General features: G+C 48.3%; 2 protein-coding genes across 5 annotated transcripts in view; one reads left to right on the top strand and one right to left on the bottom strand.

The window, feature by feature from the left end:
• The window catches only part of LOC119172904 (uncharacterized), a 142,647-nt gene extending 132,339 nt beyond the window's left edge, over positions 1-10,308 (bottom strand). Inside the window, exon 1 of the mRNA XM_075893730.1 lies at positions 9,796-10,308. The gene's annotated coding sequence lies outside the window, so the exon portion shown is untranslated. The remainder of the gene's footprint in view (positions 1-9,795) is intronic.
• The window catches only part of LOC119172405 (coronin-2B-like), a 337,045-nt gene that overhangs the window by 80,752 nt on the left and 241,032 nt on the right, over positions 1-15,261 (top strand). For 2 of the 4 annotated variants that reach the window (XM_075893735.1, XM_075893736.1), the window contains exon 1: positions 11,004-11,254. The exons of 1 other annotated variant lie outside the window; for it this stretch is intronic. In XM_075893735.1, coding sequence (XP_075749850.1) covers positions 11,216-11,254 — 39 coding nt within the window. In that variant the 5' untranslated portion in view covers positions 11,004-11,215. Of the gene's footprint in view, positions 1-11,002; positions 11,255-15,261 lie in introns of those variants that run through there. One more of the 4 variants, XM_075893733.1, reaches the window with a different exon arrangement.

Below are 15,261 nucleotides of genomic sequence, written 5' to 3'. Positions count from 1 at the left end.
CGCAAACAGACAGGACAAGAAGTGGAACCATACCAAGGAGCCCAGCCGTCGACCTTGCTACAGAATAACCTCCCCGCCTTTCCTCTTCTTACTACTTTCTACCTCCATACCTCCTTTAAGCGACATCAAAGTCACGGTGGATCAGCGATACAGTTTGATGCACTTGCTTCGGGAGTATCGGTTTGCTCCTGTAAATGGCGCATCCTATACATCCCGACTATAGGATCCAACCGTACAACTCCTTGGCCACGCGAAACTTCCTTGTTTCGATTTGATGGCAATGACACGGCTGAGCTAGAAAGCTAAAAAACAGAAACGCGGCGGACAACACACACAGGCATATACGCGCGCACGCACGCATACAAAAACGTTATTTGTTTCAGAAATCGCAATCGAGGAAGATTAGTTTACATTATCAGACTGTGGCATGATGTATGCGGATCCGGCACGTAGTGACACTATAGCATATATTTTCGTGTAAACATCGCGCCAACACATGCAAAAGGAAGTTGCACATTTATGTGCTGTGGCTTTCTTATGGTCGGAAACTCGAAATCTCTCAAGGGCCAAGGAGTAGCCAGGGCCTTATTTGTGCGCCAAGAACTCCTTACATCACCTCAATAAAAAAAAAAAAAAAAGAGGCTTCACGCCACTTTCGAACGGGCCCGTTCAGCAATTGGTAAACAGCGCGAGTTTGCAACTGCCGAATACAGAGCAACGCATGCATTGGCTTTCCATGCGGCTCCGAGTGACGCTTCGGCCGCGGTTGTGACACGCTCGGCTGCGGGATCCGCCCTCTTGTCGAACACTTATGTTTCTCGCCGATACCGAGATCCCACCCAGGGAAAGGCGGCGTTCCAGTCCCGCGGCGTCATCAACGCGTGCAAGCGGCAGCGAGACACTCCCAAATGTGATGGCGCCCTCCTCCAACTCGGGTGTTCCCAGCCAAGTTCCTCGCGGGGACAGCGCGGAGAGATTGAGCAGCGGCCGAGGGGGGCAGCAGCGTCGTCGTCCTGCGGGCGGTAAACAAAGTGGCGCTCTTCCGCTGATCGATTTCGACAAGGCAGCGGCCGAGCGGGCCTTGGGAGTGGCTGCTGCAGCACGGGCCGGACGACAGCAAGCAGCGTGGCAGTGGCATTCCTCGGGCTTCCCTCTCCTCTGCCACACCGAGAGGACGTCCCGCAGCAGCAGCAGGCCGGTCCAGTCGCTGCTGCTCGCTATGGTCTAGATGCAGCCTGCACCCTGGAATTACGGAGGACCCGTCCAGAGCCAACTGTACTGTGCGTGCGTGTGCGCGCGTGTTTGTACTACGTATGTATCAGTGGCGCAGCCAACAGGGGAGGAGGGCAAATCTTTCCCAATATCTTTCATTTTTTTCACACGCGTATATATTACACGCTCACACAGACGCGTCCCGCCCTCCCAAAGAGCTTTTGGCTACGCTACTGGTATGTATGTATGTATGTATGTATGTATGTATGTATGTATGTATGTATGTATGTATGTATGTATGTATGTATGTATGTATGTATGTATGTATGTATGTATGTATGTATGTATGTATGTATGTATGTATGTATGTATGCGCGTGAGGGATGCCAGAACGAAGCTTGTAATATTCAAAGAAAAAAGTCACAGCTTTGCCGCAAAGGCGAAGCAATGAACGCAATAACGATAAATCGGAAGGTCACGCGCAGAATGACAAGCAGATCAAAATGTGCCCCGCATTTCTCACGAACAAAGGACGCACGAAACGTACTCACAGGTACATAATAACGCGAATAAGCACCCGAGTTCTTACTTGGCTGTGTCTGAAAAGCGCGCCCTTTCCGCAAACGGAGGCTTTGCAACGGTTGCAGTGACCTTTGTGCGCCCGGTAACTACAACTGAATCGTTACAACGAAGCTCAACGGCTAGCCAAGACGTACGATTTTCCCTACTGCAAGATAAGGGCGCGCGATCGAGCGTACGCCCCCTTATTCTCCACGCAGGTCAAAGGACGCGGGCAAGATGAGAGCCGCCGTGCGCTCACAGCGCCATCTCGCTGTTAATGCTGAAAACACTCTAGTTACCCCCTGAGATGCCCGCCAACAGCAGTAAGTCGTAGATATATGAATAGCTTGCCGTTTGAACGGCAAGCTATTCAGTGGTTATTCAGCGGTTAACGCCTCGCATTCACGACGCGGAGGTCCCACGTTCGCTTACGCGCGCCAGAGTCTTTTTTTTTTTGGGGGGGGGGATTTTCTTGATTGATTGATTCATTGATAGATATGTGGGGTTGAACGTCCCAAAACCACCCTACAATTATGAGAGACGCCGTAGTGGAGGACTCCGGAAATTTCGACCACCTGTGGTTCTTTAACGTGCATCCAAATCTGAGCACACAAGCCTACAACATTTGCTCCTCCATCGTAAATGCAACAGCCACAGCCGGGATTCGATCTCGCTACCTGCGGGCCAGTAGCCGAGTACCTTAGCCCTAGACCACCGCAGCGGGGCATGGGATTTTTTTTCTTGCGTTTTCCTATATATAGATACATATACATATATGGTGCATGACATCGACGCCGACGGCGAAATCCAGGCGAGAGTGTCCATATAATTGCTATCGCAATAAAAGAGAAAGATATTTTATCTACACCTACTACATTGGTGCCAAAGTCACCCGCTGAGCTATACCGTTACTCAACGCTACAACGTCGCGTTCAAGAGGTCACTTCACCCTAAAGAAGTGAAAATGACAGCGCCATAGCTCTCGGTTTTTCCTTTCATGAACACCGAGAAACTTCAGGTCGAGCGAGGAGGTCTCGTCCACCTTGTCGAAGCAGTGAATCGTCTTCAATATGAGGTAGCTAGCTCATATTTCCATTGCTGAAATCCGGCTTCGGAGTTCCGACTTCAAAACGTTACCCCGAAAAAACCCACCGACTTCGCAGTTTCACTGAGTGCCTGACAGAGGACAGCACACAACAGGGAACGGGCGATTTGACGGTACTCTGCAACTAAACTAGCAGCATACCTGTGCTTTCCTCGCTGTGCTGCATGGACGTATCGTTGCAACGACTAGACTTGTAGCAAAGTTCGTGGTCCTTCCCGCAATAGGCACGTCCTTCCGGACAACTGATAACGTTTTCCTGTCCCTGGCGTCTATTGAAGGCCTCTAAGTAATGCTTCAGCACTTGTTCTTCTAAGCTAGTTTTACACAGCTACATTTGGGATACCTTCTTCATGCAATAAATCGATTTCTAATACGTTCACCTCATCGTAAAAAAAAAAAACAGCGCGGGCAGACGGGGCAAGATAGGCGACAGGACCCATTTAAAGAACACATCTTCACTTCTGTCATCCTCCGTTTTACTTGAGAAAAAGCGACATACTGTACGTAAACCTGGAACAGGAACACTCTGAGGCAGAAAGAAAGTCGGCTTGTTACAGTTTTCATTCGAGTTTTGCCCTACGATAACATGTTCGCACCAACTCGCTAAATCAAAGTGTGTAGCGAAAGCACGACAGTAACACAATCCCTGTCGTGCGAGCCGAATCGACCCGGACAAGTGAGGATGCGCGACGCAGGTCTCACAAGTCTTCGGCATTTCATTTGCTTTGATTGCTCGAAACTCAAGTGTACGTTTAGGACTATTTCGAGCTTTCAGGGTCCAGACCACGTGACGTCTTGAGAGCTCGCGAAAGCTCTTTAAGACAGCATATACTACACTACCGATGTTCCCGGACTTCAACGGATCATTCAATACACCGAAGAGCCACCAGGAAATAACTTATTACGAGCCACTTTCTTGGCGTCTTTGAGGACTTAACACAGCCGACTGCCAGAAAAAGCAAAACGGCTGCAAGTTTCAATGCGGTTCAGAAACAAAGATGACTTAGGCGACATATATATATACGTGAGTCTAGTATCGGTACCTCTCAAACAGGTAACGTGAGGCCAATCGCAAAGCTGCTGGTACTTCATGTTCGCTGGGAAGGCCTTCTACCTACTTTTCAGCCGGGCATCATTTGAGCGCTGCGAGAAACTGGGTCTTCTACCCCATGCTAGTTTTTGCCTCCGATCATCGAGTACATAGACTGTTTGCAGAGACGTTATTCCTCCCGACAACGCTCACGAGCACGCATGCACAACCAACCTTCGTCAAGGCCATCTTTTGCGCTCCATCGAAGCGGGGGACTCCTTTTGCTCGCCCTCGGTAACACAGAAATAAAAGCGAAAGAAGAGGCGTGTGACACAACTCCTTCCGGACAGCGCTTCACCGAGACAAGAGTGAAAGGTACACCGGGCTAGCATATATGCATGTGTATTTTTGTTGTTTTTTTCTGGCGTAAAACAAGAACACCAAACGGAAGGAAAAAAAAAACGATGGCTGCATCGCTGCTGTCACTCCGAAGTCACTCCGAACCGGGAAGGCTCTTTTCGGCGCCAGCTCTATAAATCAGGAACCATTTGCAAACATGTTAGGTTAGGTTAGCGCTGAAGGTATACGCACCAAGGTGGGCAAGCAGCCGCAGCGACGGCAGAGTGGAGGACTTCACCTTATTCGAGTCGAAGAGACGTACCGGCGATGCAGGGGGAAAGAAAGAGAGAGAGAGAGAGAGAAGCGGCCTCCGTCGGCTCTGGCGCCGTCTGAGTATTGCGACTCTGACTCCATCGCATGCGATGCGGAATCGTGCGGCGAGGGTGGAGAGCGTGGCGCTGGTAATGATGGACCCGGCGTGACTCTCGGTCGAGGCGCCGGGACCTCGACTCACCTCCTTCTACCATTGTGGCGCGCGAGTGGGGGAGGGGGGGGGGCAAGCAGGCGGCCCAAGCCATGAAATACGATGCCCGTTCCGCCTCGGCCCGTCAAAGTCTGTCCTCCCCCCCCTTGGTTCGTGAGGGGTCTGATCGTAATGAGCGCGTCGTGAGGAGGGACCCTCCTCTCCAGGCGTAGCCTCTTCCTCTCTTATCGCCCGCCTGCCTTCCCTGTAGCCGCACGTCTTGGCGCGAGATCGCAAACGCCGCCGTGATCGCGACTGATCACCTCAGCTGCGCGAGTGAAGAACCGCGAGTAACAATTTCTTTTCCGTCCTCCCGGAGGAACTGCTTCGCCGCAGCGCGCGGGTCTCACGGTTGCCAGCAGCGGAACCTCGGGGTGGCGCACGGTCAGTCGTTTGTTGACGCTGGAAAATGTAGATCGTGCGACGGTGTTCTCACGGTGACGACCTTTCGCCACTTCAACTGCACGGCGACCTCCGACCACCCGAAACATCACGCACAAACGCGTACGCCATTGTGCGTGTAGGCAGGTGAACACGAGGCGGTACGTGACACGAAGAGGACAGGCCGGCAGGAATGAAGAAATGACTGAACGTCAACAAAACCAAAATTATGTCTTTGTTGCGCTGAGAAATGTTTTGTAACCACTGTATGTTCAAGCTTGCGTCGTTGCTCAAGGCTCCACCAATAGATCTACAGCTACCAGCGAATTACCCAGGCCTTTAGTCTAGATAGGCAGGCGCTATCATCGTCTCACGGAAGCTGGATGAAGGCAACTCCAAACCCGATGCCCTTCCGAATTGGTCAGAAGGCCCAACATCACCGCCGATGGATCCAAACCTGATATCTCAACATGTATGCAAAAAGCCACGATGCAACAAATCATTCGCGACTGCCTTGAAGACCCTCCCCTCAAAGAACAATAGAAGCTCGAAGGTTCGCAAAACTGCGAGAACTTGCTGGTCATCCCTTCTCCAAACGACAAGTACGGGTCACTGGACGCGTCCAAGAGGTCGCCTTCAGCGACCTCTTGGACACGCAGCAACTGAGGGTCGTCAGGTGTGGTCGCCAAATCCATCATTCATTAAAGTTTTGTACGACTGCTGTGCACGACTACCGATTCATTTCGATCATTTCCAACCGCGGTTCTTGCAGTCATTGTGCCCACAATACAAGTGTCCACGAGCTAACGCGAATTCAGCGTAAGGTGAACGTAACTCCAGCCAGAAGTGAAACGCGAACAAGACACTCACATGAAGGCACGTCACGTGTAACAGAACTGAAATCACTCCGTATACGGTTCTGCAGCACGCAGATAAATTGTCGCTAGAAATTCGCGCGAAACGAATGCTAACACCGAATTCCGCCATTTTCTAAAGTCTGATTGGTCGGGCTGCTATGGTCTATATCTATGACTGACTCCAAATATCGCTTTTGCATATCCCCTTTTCAATTTTGCATTATGGTGGAATGCAACGATGCCCGAAATACCACTCCCTTGCCACGGTCAATCCCGCCATTTGCAGTCACTCAGGCAAGATGTAGCCATCCATGGCTAATCTGAAGTTTCAGTAAAACTTTTCTTGGCGCATAGCCTTTAGGGCACCGCCAGCGCTTGTTTCATCGATTATTAGTGGTCCTTCCTGGTTCGGGTTGAAGTGTTCAGCTAAAGAGTTCTGGAAACAATTAACAACGCAGTCCGTAGTCCTCGGCATCCTAAAGAGTTCAGCAGAAGCTGCCCCCATAAAAGCGCACTGCCTTCACCGCCTAGACATTGGAGCTCAAAAAACACTGTTCTTGAGAGATGCCTATATTGAGCGAATTCTTTGCTATTACGCCGTTGAAATTAGAGACCATTACTGGCTAGACGCACCGATACATATTAACATGAGTTGAATAGCAGTGTACATACAGATCACGTAAAATCTCAATTTGTGCGTAAATGAACTCAGGCAACCTATGTTCGTCGTCTTTTTTTTTTCTTCTTCGTATATGTTTGTGTACGGCAGAGAGCGAGAGACGCAGGGGGGTAATAGGAAGAAATAAAAAGGACGGTACAGGTAGTGCCTCCTGTCGCGGGGACGCGGCTCCGCGTTTTTGAGGCAGGGATCTAACACGCGGCCCGCGACACTCCAAATAGCGGCCCTCATATGATTCCCTTCGCTCCGTTTTTCTTTTTCTCTTCTTAGGTGTGTTCGTGAGCTACACAGGCTTTGTTTCCGTGAGGCACCCATTGCGGTAACTATGTCTTCAAACATAACCTTGAAAGAAAAACTTTATTTCAGAATCGGCGTACGGAGTTTAGTGATTTTTGGGATCGGCATCGACATGCTGGAACCGAATATCCTTCAGATATAACCGGTGTATGGTCCATTAGGAAAGTTTTCTTTCAAACTGCAACGTTTTCTGACCATTTGTCTTCAAGGCATCACTACAGTAGTGCCCCATAAAATAGCGACGTGTATAGTAGCATGCACAAAGCATGCCTTTTTCTTTTTTTGCGGACAGTAAGCAATGTTCGTTCGCGAATTAGGCTTGATCGGTGGTGCGCGCACGTATTACGTTCGGCCACTTCATTGGTGCACAGCCCTTCCTCACCAGTGACATTCATCTGTGCTTAGCATCATCATTGTAACAGCGGTCCATCGTGTAGTGTGGGTCGTTTTAACGGGCAAGACGCAATAGTGGGCTTCTGACGACCATAGGACTACACCAGACCATTTGAGTCTGCCACAATGACGTCACAAAGACTTCCCGCGACAACCCCGCTACATTATCACAGCCATTATCGTCACCTCATTGCTGTCATGCGTGTTCCACGCAGCGTAGGGCGTGTTGCCATTGAAAATAAAGGTGCCTGCAGCTTTATTAAACGTTTATCCCAAACTTCGTTTCTTCATTCTTCACTCTCAACATACTATAGTACACCAGTTGTCGGTTCTGCGTCCTGTATTACCGTGCATCGCTATCCCAAACACTCGTTTGCACTGCAATTCATGTTGCGATGGCTATGTAAATGCACCCGGTATCGATTCAATAGCTTCCCGGTCCACAACTGCATAGAGCTAGTAAAGGTTCCAACATTCCTGATTGGCACCGGCCCTTCAAGTTCTCAGTACTGCCTTCAGGAGGCGTACTGCGAAGCTAAAATGCATGCACGACACCAGGCACATATGTTACCAAAGACACGGCCTGATCACCGAATATGCACTGAGTCTTGATCCGCAAGGGGGAAACACTATCATCACGCCATTTTGAAGGTCCATTCGTACGTTCTGTCCAGCTGTCCGTGCTTTGGCATGCATGACGTGTTCCAGAGGCACGGTGTAAGATACAAACATTTTTTTTTGTATCTTACACCGTGTCCAGAGGTCAGTAGACATCCAAGTTGCGGCATGGATCTCGGACACAGCACGTGCGGCGAGTTTCTTGCATGTGTGGCGAGCACGTGGACCTCTAAAATGGCGACACCGACGCTAGCGATCCTCGCAAATCACGTCTAGTGCATACCCGTCAAATTCCGGTTAATGCACGCACGCATTTTGACATTAATATTAACGACCGCACAACTAAGCACGCACTGACGTCATATTAAAGTGAAATTCAAACATCAAATGCGTTCACCTAATCATGCATGATCCGATCAACGAATTTCGTTGTTCCATGCAGCTAAACCATCCTTTTTTTTTTTTTGCTAGTTATAGTGAGAAAAAGTGCGTGACAACAGCCTAGTATTGAACTAGTATAGTAAATAGCCGTACTGGGACGCAAATTTAGAATTGTGCTATTGGCAGAAAGCACTAAGGAAGTCGGGCATCATTCCCTCTTATTAAGAGGAACCACACGTAACAAGCTTGTCGTTACTGCGACCAAATATAGACTATTACGTAGGAACGTCATGTTCACGTACGGAACAAAATGGGGCTGCGTTGGCGGAGAAAAGCTTCGCACCTCATTACTGCAGCCTCGTAAGCATTACTGCTAACGAAAATGAAATGGTAATGAAAAGAGAATCACGAAGGCTACTCCTGTAGATAGAGCGGAACAATGCAGCGAAGTGACATTATTCCATTCACCAAAGCGATTCCTCACATGTTTATCACCTGGTGCGGTAGATATGTAAAAACTTGTCAGTGAAACACATTACACCTGCAGAGTCGAAGAAATGAAAATGTCCCCAACAGACTTTCTTGTCCAAACATTGTTTCACAAGTTTTAACACGTGGTTAAGCTTAATGGGTTACCCTGATAAAGATGCGCGTTCCAAGAGAGCACTTACACCCCCAAAGTTGAACAAGCAAACATCCTTCCCGATATGATGGCCTGAACGTGCACCGCCCTATAAGTACCTAATTCTTTTCACAGTCGGCCAATAAACACCAGCCGACGTGGTACTGGAATCGTTAGCGCTGTATATTTTGCTCTGACAAGCGGTCGTTTTCAGATCCGGGATGCGCCCCGGAATCTGCGTGAAATGGAGAGGCACGGTCCACGTGTCCATTTCTCTTCGGTGAACAACATCCACGACCCGTCATGACGCAACAAGTGTCAAAAGACGAACCCTACAGGCGAAGGGAAAAAAAAAGAGCCGCACGCTTCACCGCACCTGGTGGCAAAAATGAGCACTACGGCCGAACCTCGAAGCGATGACTGCATAGATGACTGCTCCCTTTGCGAGCATCGCTGCGGCATCGTTCAGAGAAACGCTTTGAGCCACGGAAGGAGTCGTAGAAACTGCGCTGCCTGTATTGCTAGTTAAAACCTGTCAATTAGTCCGCGTAGGCTAAAATGGCAGATGACACGATCCTCGTAAATAAACTGTAAAACAACCAGGCGGTGTTTCAATGGTTGGTAAAGGGGCATATGCAGGGATGGACGAGGCGGAATCCTTACCTAAACACAAAATCTTCCGTCTCTAGGGACAAAAACCACAATTTCTGTAGTATATGGGAACTACGGGTACCGCTTGAACAAGCATGCGTATTCGAAGCGGCGGCGTACCGAATACTGCCGCATGACATACATACCTGTTATCATGGAATGCCGTCCAATCAAGAGTTGCTTTCGGGACGCCTTGCGGAGTGAAACGGACTTCCGCCTCCCGGAATTCACGGAACGCGCACACAGGGTGATGACAAACGCGCGATCACTCCAAACACACTGGCGAGTTCACCAGCGTTCCATGGATGGAAGGCAGCCGAAGTAAACGAACAGGCAGCCACACGGGAGGGAGCGCTTCTTTTTTTTTTCCTCGACGAAGCGGGGCCAAGCGGGCGGCCCTCTTGGCTGAGAAGTTCACCGCTGCCGCCACGCAAGTTGCTCTCCGCCGCACTGAACGAGTTGGCTTCTCCGAAGAAAACCACCGGTCACCGTCGTTCGCTCGCCTCCCGAACGGCCGACAACGCGTTCATGCCGGTAATCCAGAGCTGGGACGAAGAGGAGTCGTCATTTATCGCGCCCAGCGTTCCGCCAATACCTCCGTAACCATGATCGAACACCTTTCGGCCGGATTGTTCAAAATTCCTACGCGGGACCGTAGTAACCCACATGTCCGCCAGGGGGTGAGGAATGTCGAGACGCAAAAACTTTTGTGAAGAGCGCGCCGAGTGTGGTGGCGCCATCTACCGCAAATGAAACGAAATTGTTTTTTCTAAAGACTTTATTTGTACTAGTTTTAAGAATCGCGAGTCAAACACGTTCAATAAACTTTTCAAATTTTTATAAAGGCTATTATGTTATGGAGATTAACTTGTTGATAATTAAACCAATGCAAAATAATGTCAAATAACTTTTCCGTTGACTTTTATTTACAAGTCTCGAAGGCTATGCTTTATACTGTTTAAAAGGTTTGTTGTGGTCATTTTTTGTTGCAATACGCCTAGTGAAGTAAAAAAAAACGGCGTTTTTATATGATGCGTTTTATTACAGTAGTTTTTAGTTTTATTTAAAAACACAACTTTCTTTGGGGTTTTGTTTTAAGTTTCAGAGGCCATGCTTTTATTTGCAGAAAGCGTGAAACACTTGCAACAAAAGACGTCACAGCTGCCATGATAAAACCATTGCAACGTAAACAAATAAACCAAGCATGTTTATAACTCTCAAATACTACTTAAAAAACACTTTAAAAATTTTGTTTATTTTTAATGTAAAAAGCTGACTCTTTGTATTTCTCAATACAAAAGCTTTCTTTTTCCACCGCAAGGCGGCCACATCTCCAAAGCAGACACCACACCCGCTAGCAGAAGTTGTTTGAGCCGTTTTGAGTACACTTTGTGTCGTTTGTGTATCCCGGTGCGAGGAAAAATCGCATGCTGCTCTCGCTGGCTTTGCCGAAGTGTTGAGAAGTTCGTTCCGATCACTTTGTTTTGCATTGTGCGTTCTTCGAACGATTGCTCGCGGGAGCCTGCGCCACACACGGAACACAAGTTGGATTTGCCCCGCAACATTATGATTGACATCACATCGCTTGGAAAGCCCATCGCAAAGGCAAGTTATCTGCTCGTTGTTTCGCTAACCGATGTTACGTTAGCGTTCGCAGATAGGAATCGTTCCATTTTCAACTTAGCATCAGTAGAAACGGCGCGATGGAGATTTTTTTTTTTTTTTTTCATTCCTCAAGGAGTAGACGAGTGTGCGGACATCGTCTCTGCGCAGGAGTCGGTGCGGACTTGTTTCTGCGCGTGAACGGATTACCGTGTGCATCTGCGAGTGCGTTTGGGTTTTCTTTTCTGGTTGTTTGTCTGTTCTGCAACGGTAGGTGCGAAAAAAAAAACGATAAAATTGGCTACATTATTTTTTTTTAAGCAGGTACATGTTTAGGAAGACTAGAGTTAATAACTCCGGTCCACTTGATCTAAAATGTCTGAGTGAGGAAATTTAGTGACGGAAGACTCGGGACGTCACGTAAGAAAGCAAAAAATACATGATAAAAATGAGGCTAACTTTGTGGTTCGTTCAAAGCTAACCTGTGCGATCGCGCAAATGGAAAGTTGGGTTGGAGGTCGGAAACGTGTTCGAAAGTGTTCACGAAAGCGCTGTCAGTTTCTTGTCCGTGCTGCGAAGTGTGTTCAACAGCTTCGGCGATTCCGTGCCTACTGTTGCTGCTGCTGCTACGACGAGCGTCTTTCTCGACTTCCTGCGCCGCCTTGGAGCAGCCGTGGCTGATGGCAATGAACCCCACGACCGCCTCCTAACAAAAGGAGGTGGGGGTCGGGAACTCTCGCCCCCATTCTCTCCGCGGCGCGAGCCTCCGTCAAGAGCAATCCGCCGAGGAGTTGGGTTTCGAAGGCGCCGTTGCGAATTCCCTTAGCGGCAGGTGCAAATGACGCTTCCAAGTTTGCTCCGGCCGACCGAGGAACGATTGTTGGGAAGATTCGCTTGTACGGTTGTCTGCGCCTTCGATGAGTTCGCGTGCGCGTAGTGAAGTACTTCTTGTCTACACAAAACGCCGAACTTTTTTTGTTTGTTTGGTGGTGCGTGCCAATCAGCCTTCGAAGTTGCTCCTGCCGACTGAGTCATCACCGTGAAAAGTGTGTACACACGCTCGTTGGCTGCGTGGAGATGCCGTATGGGTGGTGTAGTACGTGGTTGCCTAAATACCCAACACATGTTGAAGCGACTCTTGGGAGAACGTGCGTCATTGGGCGTGTGACAGCGCGAGCCCCGATGTTGCCGCTCCGTTATTGTTTCTGTTGCTGTGACAACTGCTGCCGGTTTCCCCATGTTTGCTCACGCTGTTTCGCGAAGCCTTGAAGGGTTGTCTGTGAGCGTGCTAGCTCGGCCGGTTTGATGTGTTAGGCCCGTTCCTTTTACGAGATGCTGCAACCCGCTACAACAGCTACGCTATCGATCGGTACGAGGGTTGAAGAAATTTCTCTTAATCCTTCTCTTACTTGGCAAAGTAATATGAATGAGAAATTTCATAGCTGAGCTACGGGAAATTGAAAATGAAATATATTACACACATCAGGCTATCGATAACTTGTTATTATGATAAAATAAAATTTATATAGCAATGCTGACGAGAGAAATTTAGCTCGTAAAGACATTCGATTTCGCAACGCATCATACTCGATAATGCGGCTGAGACACCACACTGTGTCGAACCCCTCGTTCCGGGGCTGTCGGCCTTCGCGTCTTGGCTTTCCTCCGCCGCTCGTAAACTCCGAGTGCCCGGGCCGCGGGCCACGCCCAACGTCGTCGACCCTCGCGCAGTCGGCCAGGAGAAAGCTGCTCTCTCCCTCTGACGTCAGCCACAAAGAAAACAAACCTCTCCACGAGCATTGCGTGCGAAGTTGACTGCGGCGGTGCGTCGTCCGACGCTCGTCAGCTGTCGTATTTCCTCAATAATGCGACAATTTATCGCTGTGTGAGACAGGTCGACGACATACGTCGACAAGAATGGCTCCCGCTGTCGGAGAAGCAGTGAGTGGATCAATCAGACCGAAGCGTTGCTCCCAGTCGCCTGTCCTGCGGTCGACTCGAGTGAAACTCGCCATCGTTCAAGGGACAGTAAAGGGACACACTGACAAGGTTTAAGCTGATAAACTATTCTCAGAAAACTTACATTAGAGTATATTGTAGTTAATGTCCTTAGCAACCCCCCCCCCCCCCCGCCCAAAAAAAAAAAAAACAATTCCTGGCCTTGATGGTCTTGGTGGGAGCACATGCACGAGATTATTTGGGTACTCAGCGTGCGAGGGTTATGATACAGGTATATGTACACAGTGGACCACCCCTATCAAGTATCAGACCTCAGCGAGACAATGGGAGACGCCAGAAGTGCAGTCATTACTGCCATCGCCGCTATCAATCATCGGCAGCAGTGTACGTGCGCATCGGTCAACGAGAGTGGGCGCGGGAAAGCCTACTTGCGTAATCTCTCGTGTCCTGAAGCCGCGATTTGCTAAAGGCGAAGCCAGCGTAGGATCTAAAGGTTGTGTGGCGCCGAGGGACTGATAGATGATCGAAATTAAGATCGATCGTAGTAGACTCGCTCACATTAGTTGCGTATGGCTTCCATGGACAGGACGGTATATGTATGTAATTTAAAGGAAGACGGTATGGTTCGACGGTTGATAGCAAAATGTACGGCTAGATAACAAAGTAGGTCACTTTGCTGACAGCGCACTGGCGCGTTTACTTTGGGCGATGATAAAAGGCGAGCAAGAATGAAAGACCTGTCAATATTTACCGGGTTTTAAGGTTTTCTCTTCTTCGACGAGCTTCCGATATGATCACATGGACGCAATACTTTATTATCCGAGTGCTGTACATTTTTTAATTACTGATTTTATTTGTTAGAACGATGAGTTCCGATTCTCAAGGTGTCAATGAAAACGCGTCGATCCAGTCCAAAATATCCGCCAAAATATATATATATCCAGTCCAAAATATATATATATATATATATATATATATATATATATATATATATATATATATGTATATATATATATATATATATATATATATGTATATATATATATATATATATATATATATATATATATATATATATATATATATAGTGTGTGTGTGTGTGTGTGTGTGAGTGTGTGTGTGTGTGTGTGTGTGTGTGTGTGTGTGTGTGTGAGTGTGTGTGTGTGTGTGTGTGTGTGTGTGTGTGTGTGTGTGTGTGTGTGTGTGTGTGTGTGTGTGAAAAAGAAGGTGTCCTTGCGGATCCAGTGGAAAAATACCAAAAAGTGGAGGACGAGCAAAACGAAAACCGTTTATTTTTCCTACGTTTCAGCCGGGGACCGGCCTTCATTAAGGGAAACACGATACCGTGTTTCTCCTGATGAAGGCCGGTGAAACATAGCAAAATTATATGTTTTCGTTTTGCCCGTCCTCCACTTCTTGGTGTGTGTGTGTATATATATATCCGATGGAGGCTAAAATGTTGTGAGCCCGTGTGCTCAGATTTGGGCGCACGTTAAAGAACCCCAGGTGGTCGAATTTTCCGGAGCTCTCCACTACGGCGTCTCTCATAATCATATATGTTGGTTGTGGGACGTTAAACCCCCCCATATCAATATATATATATATATATATATATAGTGGGAGTAATAATTCAATGGGCCAGTTAGTCTTCGTGAATGTATGGGATATGGCACAACGGGAGCGTTGTCAACAAGGATAAATATATTTATTTCCCAACAGTTTCGGGAGGGGTCCTCCCTTCATCAGGGGATGAGTCATACTGACATGAACTTCCAAACTTCGTTGCTGCCGCGTCCCTCTCGCCTTGAAAGATGTTTGCGAGAGTGAGAGGGAAATAAAAAAGGGAAAAAACAAAAAAGGGGGAGAAAAAAGACGAAAAAGAAAAATAAAGAAAGTGAAAAAGAGGAAGAACCACTGTCAACACTGTGAACGAAACTAACTGTCCGTGTACGTCCACATACGGTTCATAACACGTGCTGTTCAGTTCTCGACGTGTGTCGGGCCACCCAAGATTGTCGCCGTGGTGCCGGGAGGGTCCGTGACGGTGTGCG

Source organism: Rhipicephalus microplus, chromosome 4 (genome assembly GCF_043290135.1).
Source record: "Rhipicephalus microplus isolate Deutch F79 chromosome 4, USDA_Rmic, whole genome shotgun sequence".
NCBI classification, from domain to species: domain Eukaryota; kingdom Metazoa; phylum Arthropoda; class Arachnida; order Ixodida; family Ixodidae; genus Rhipicephalus; species Rhipicephalus microplus.
The sequence above is the reverse complement of the archived record's forward strand: the minus strand, read 5'-3'. Positions and strand labels throughout refer to the sequence as shown.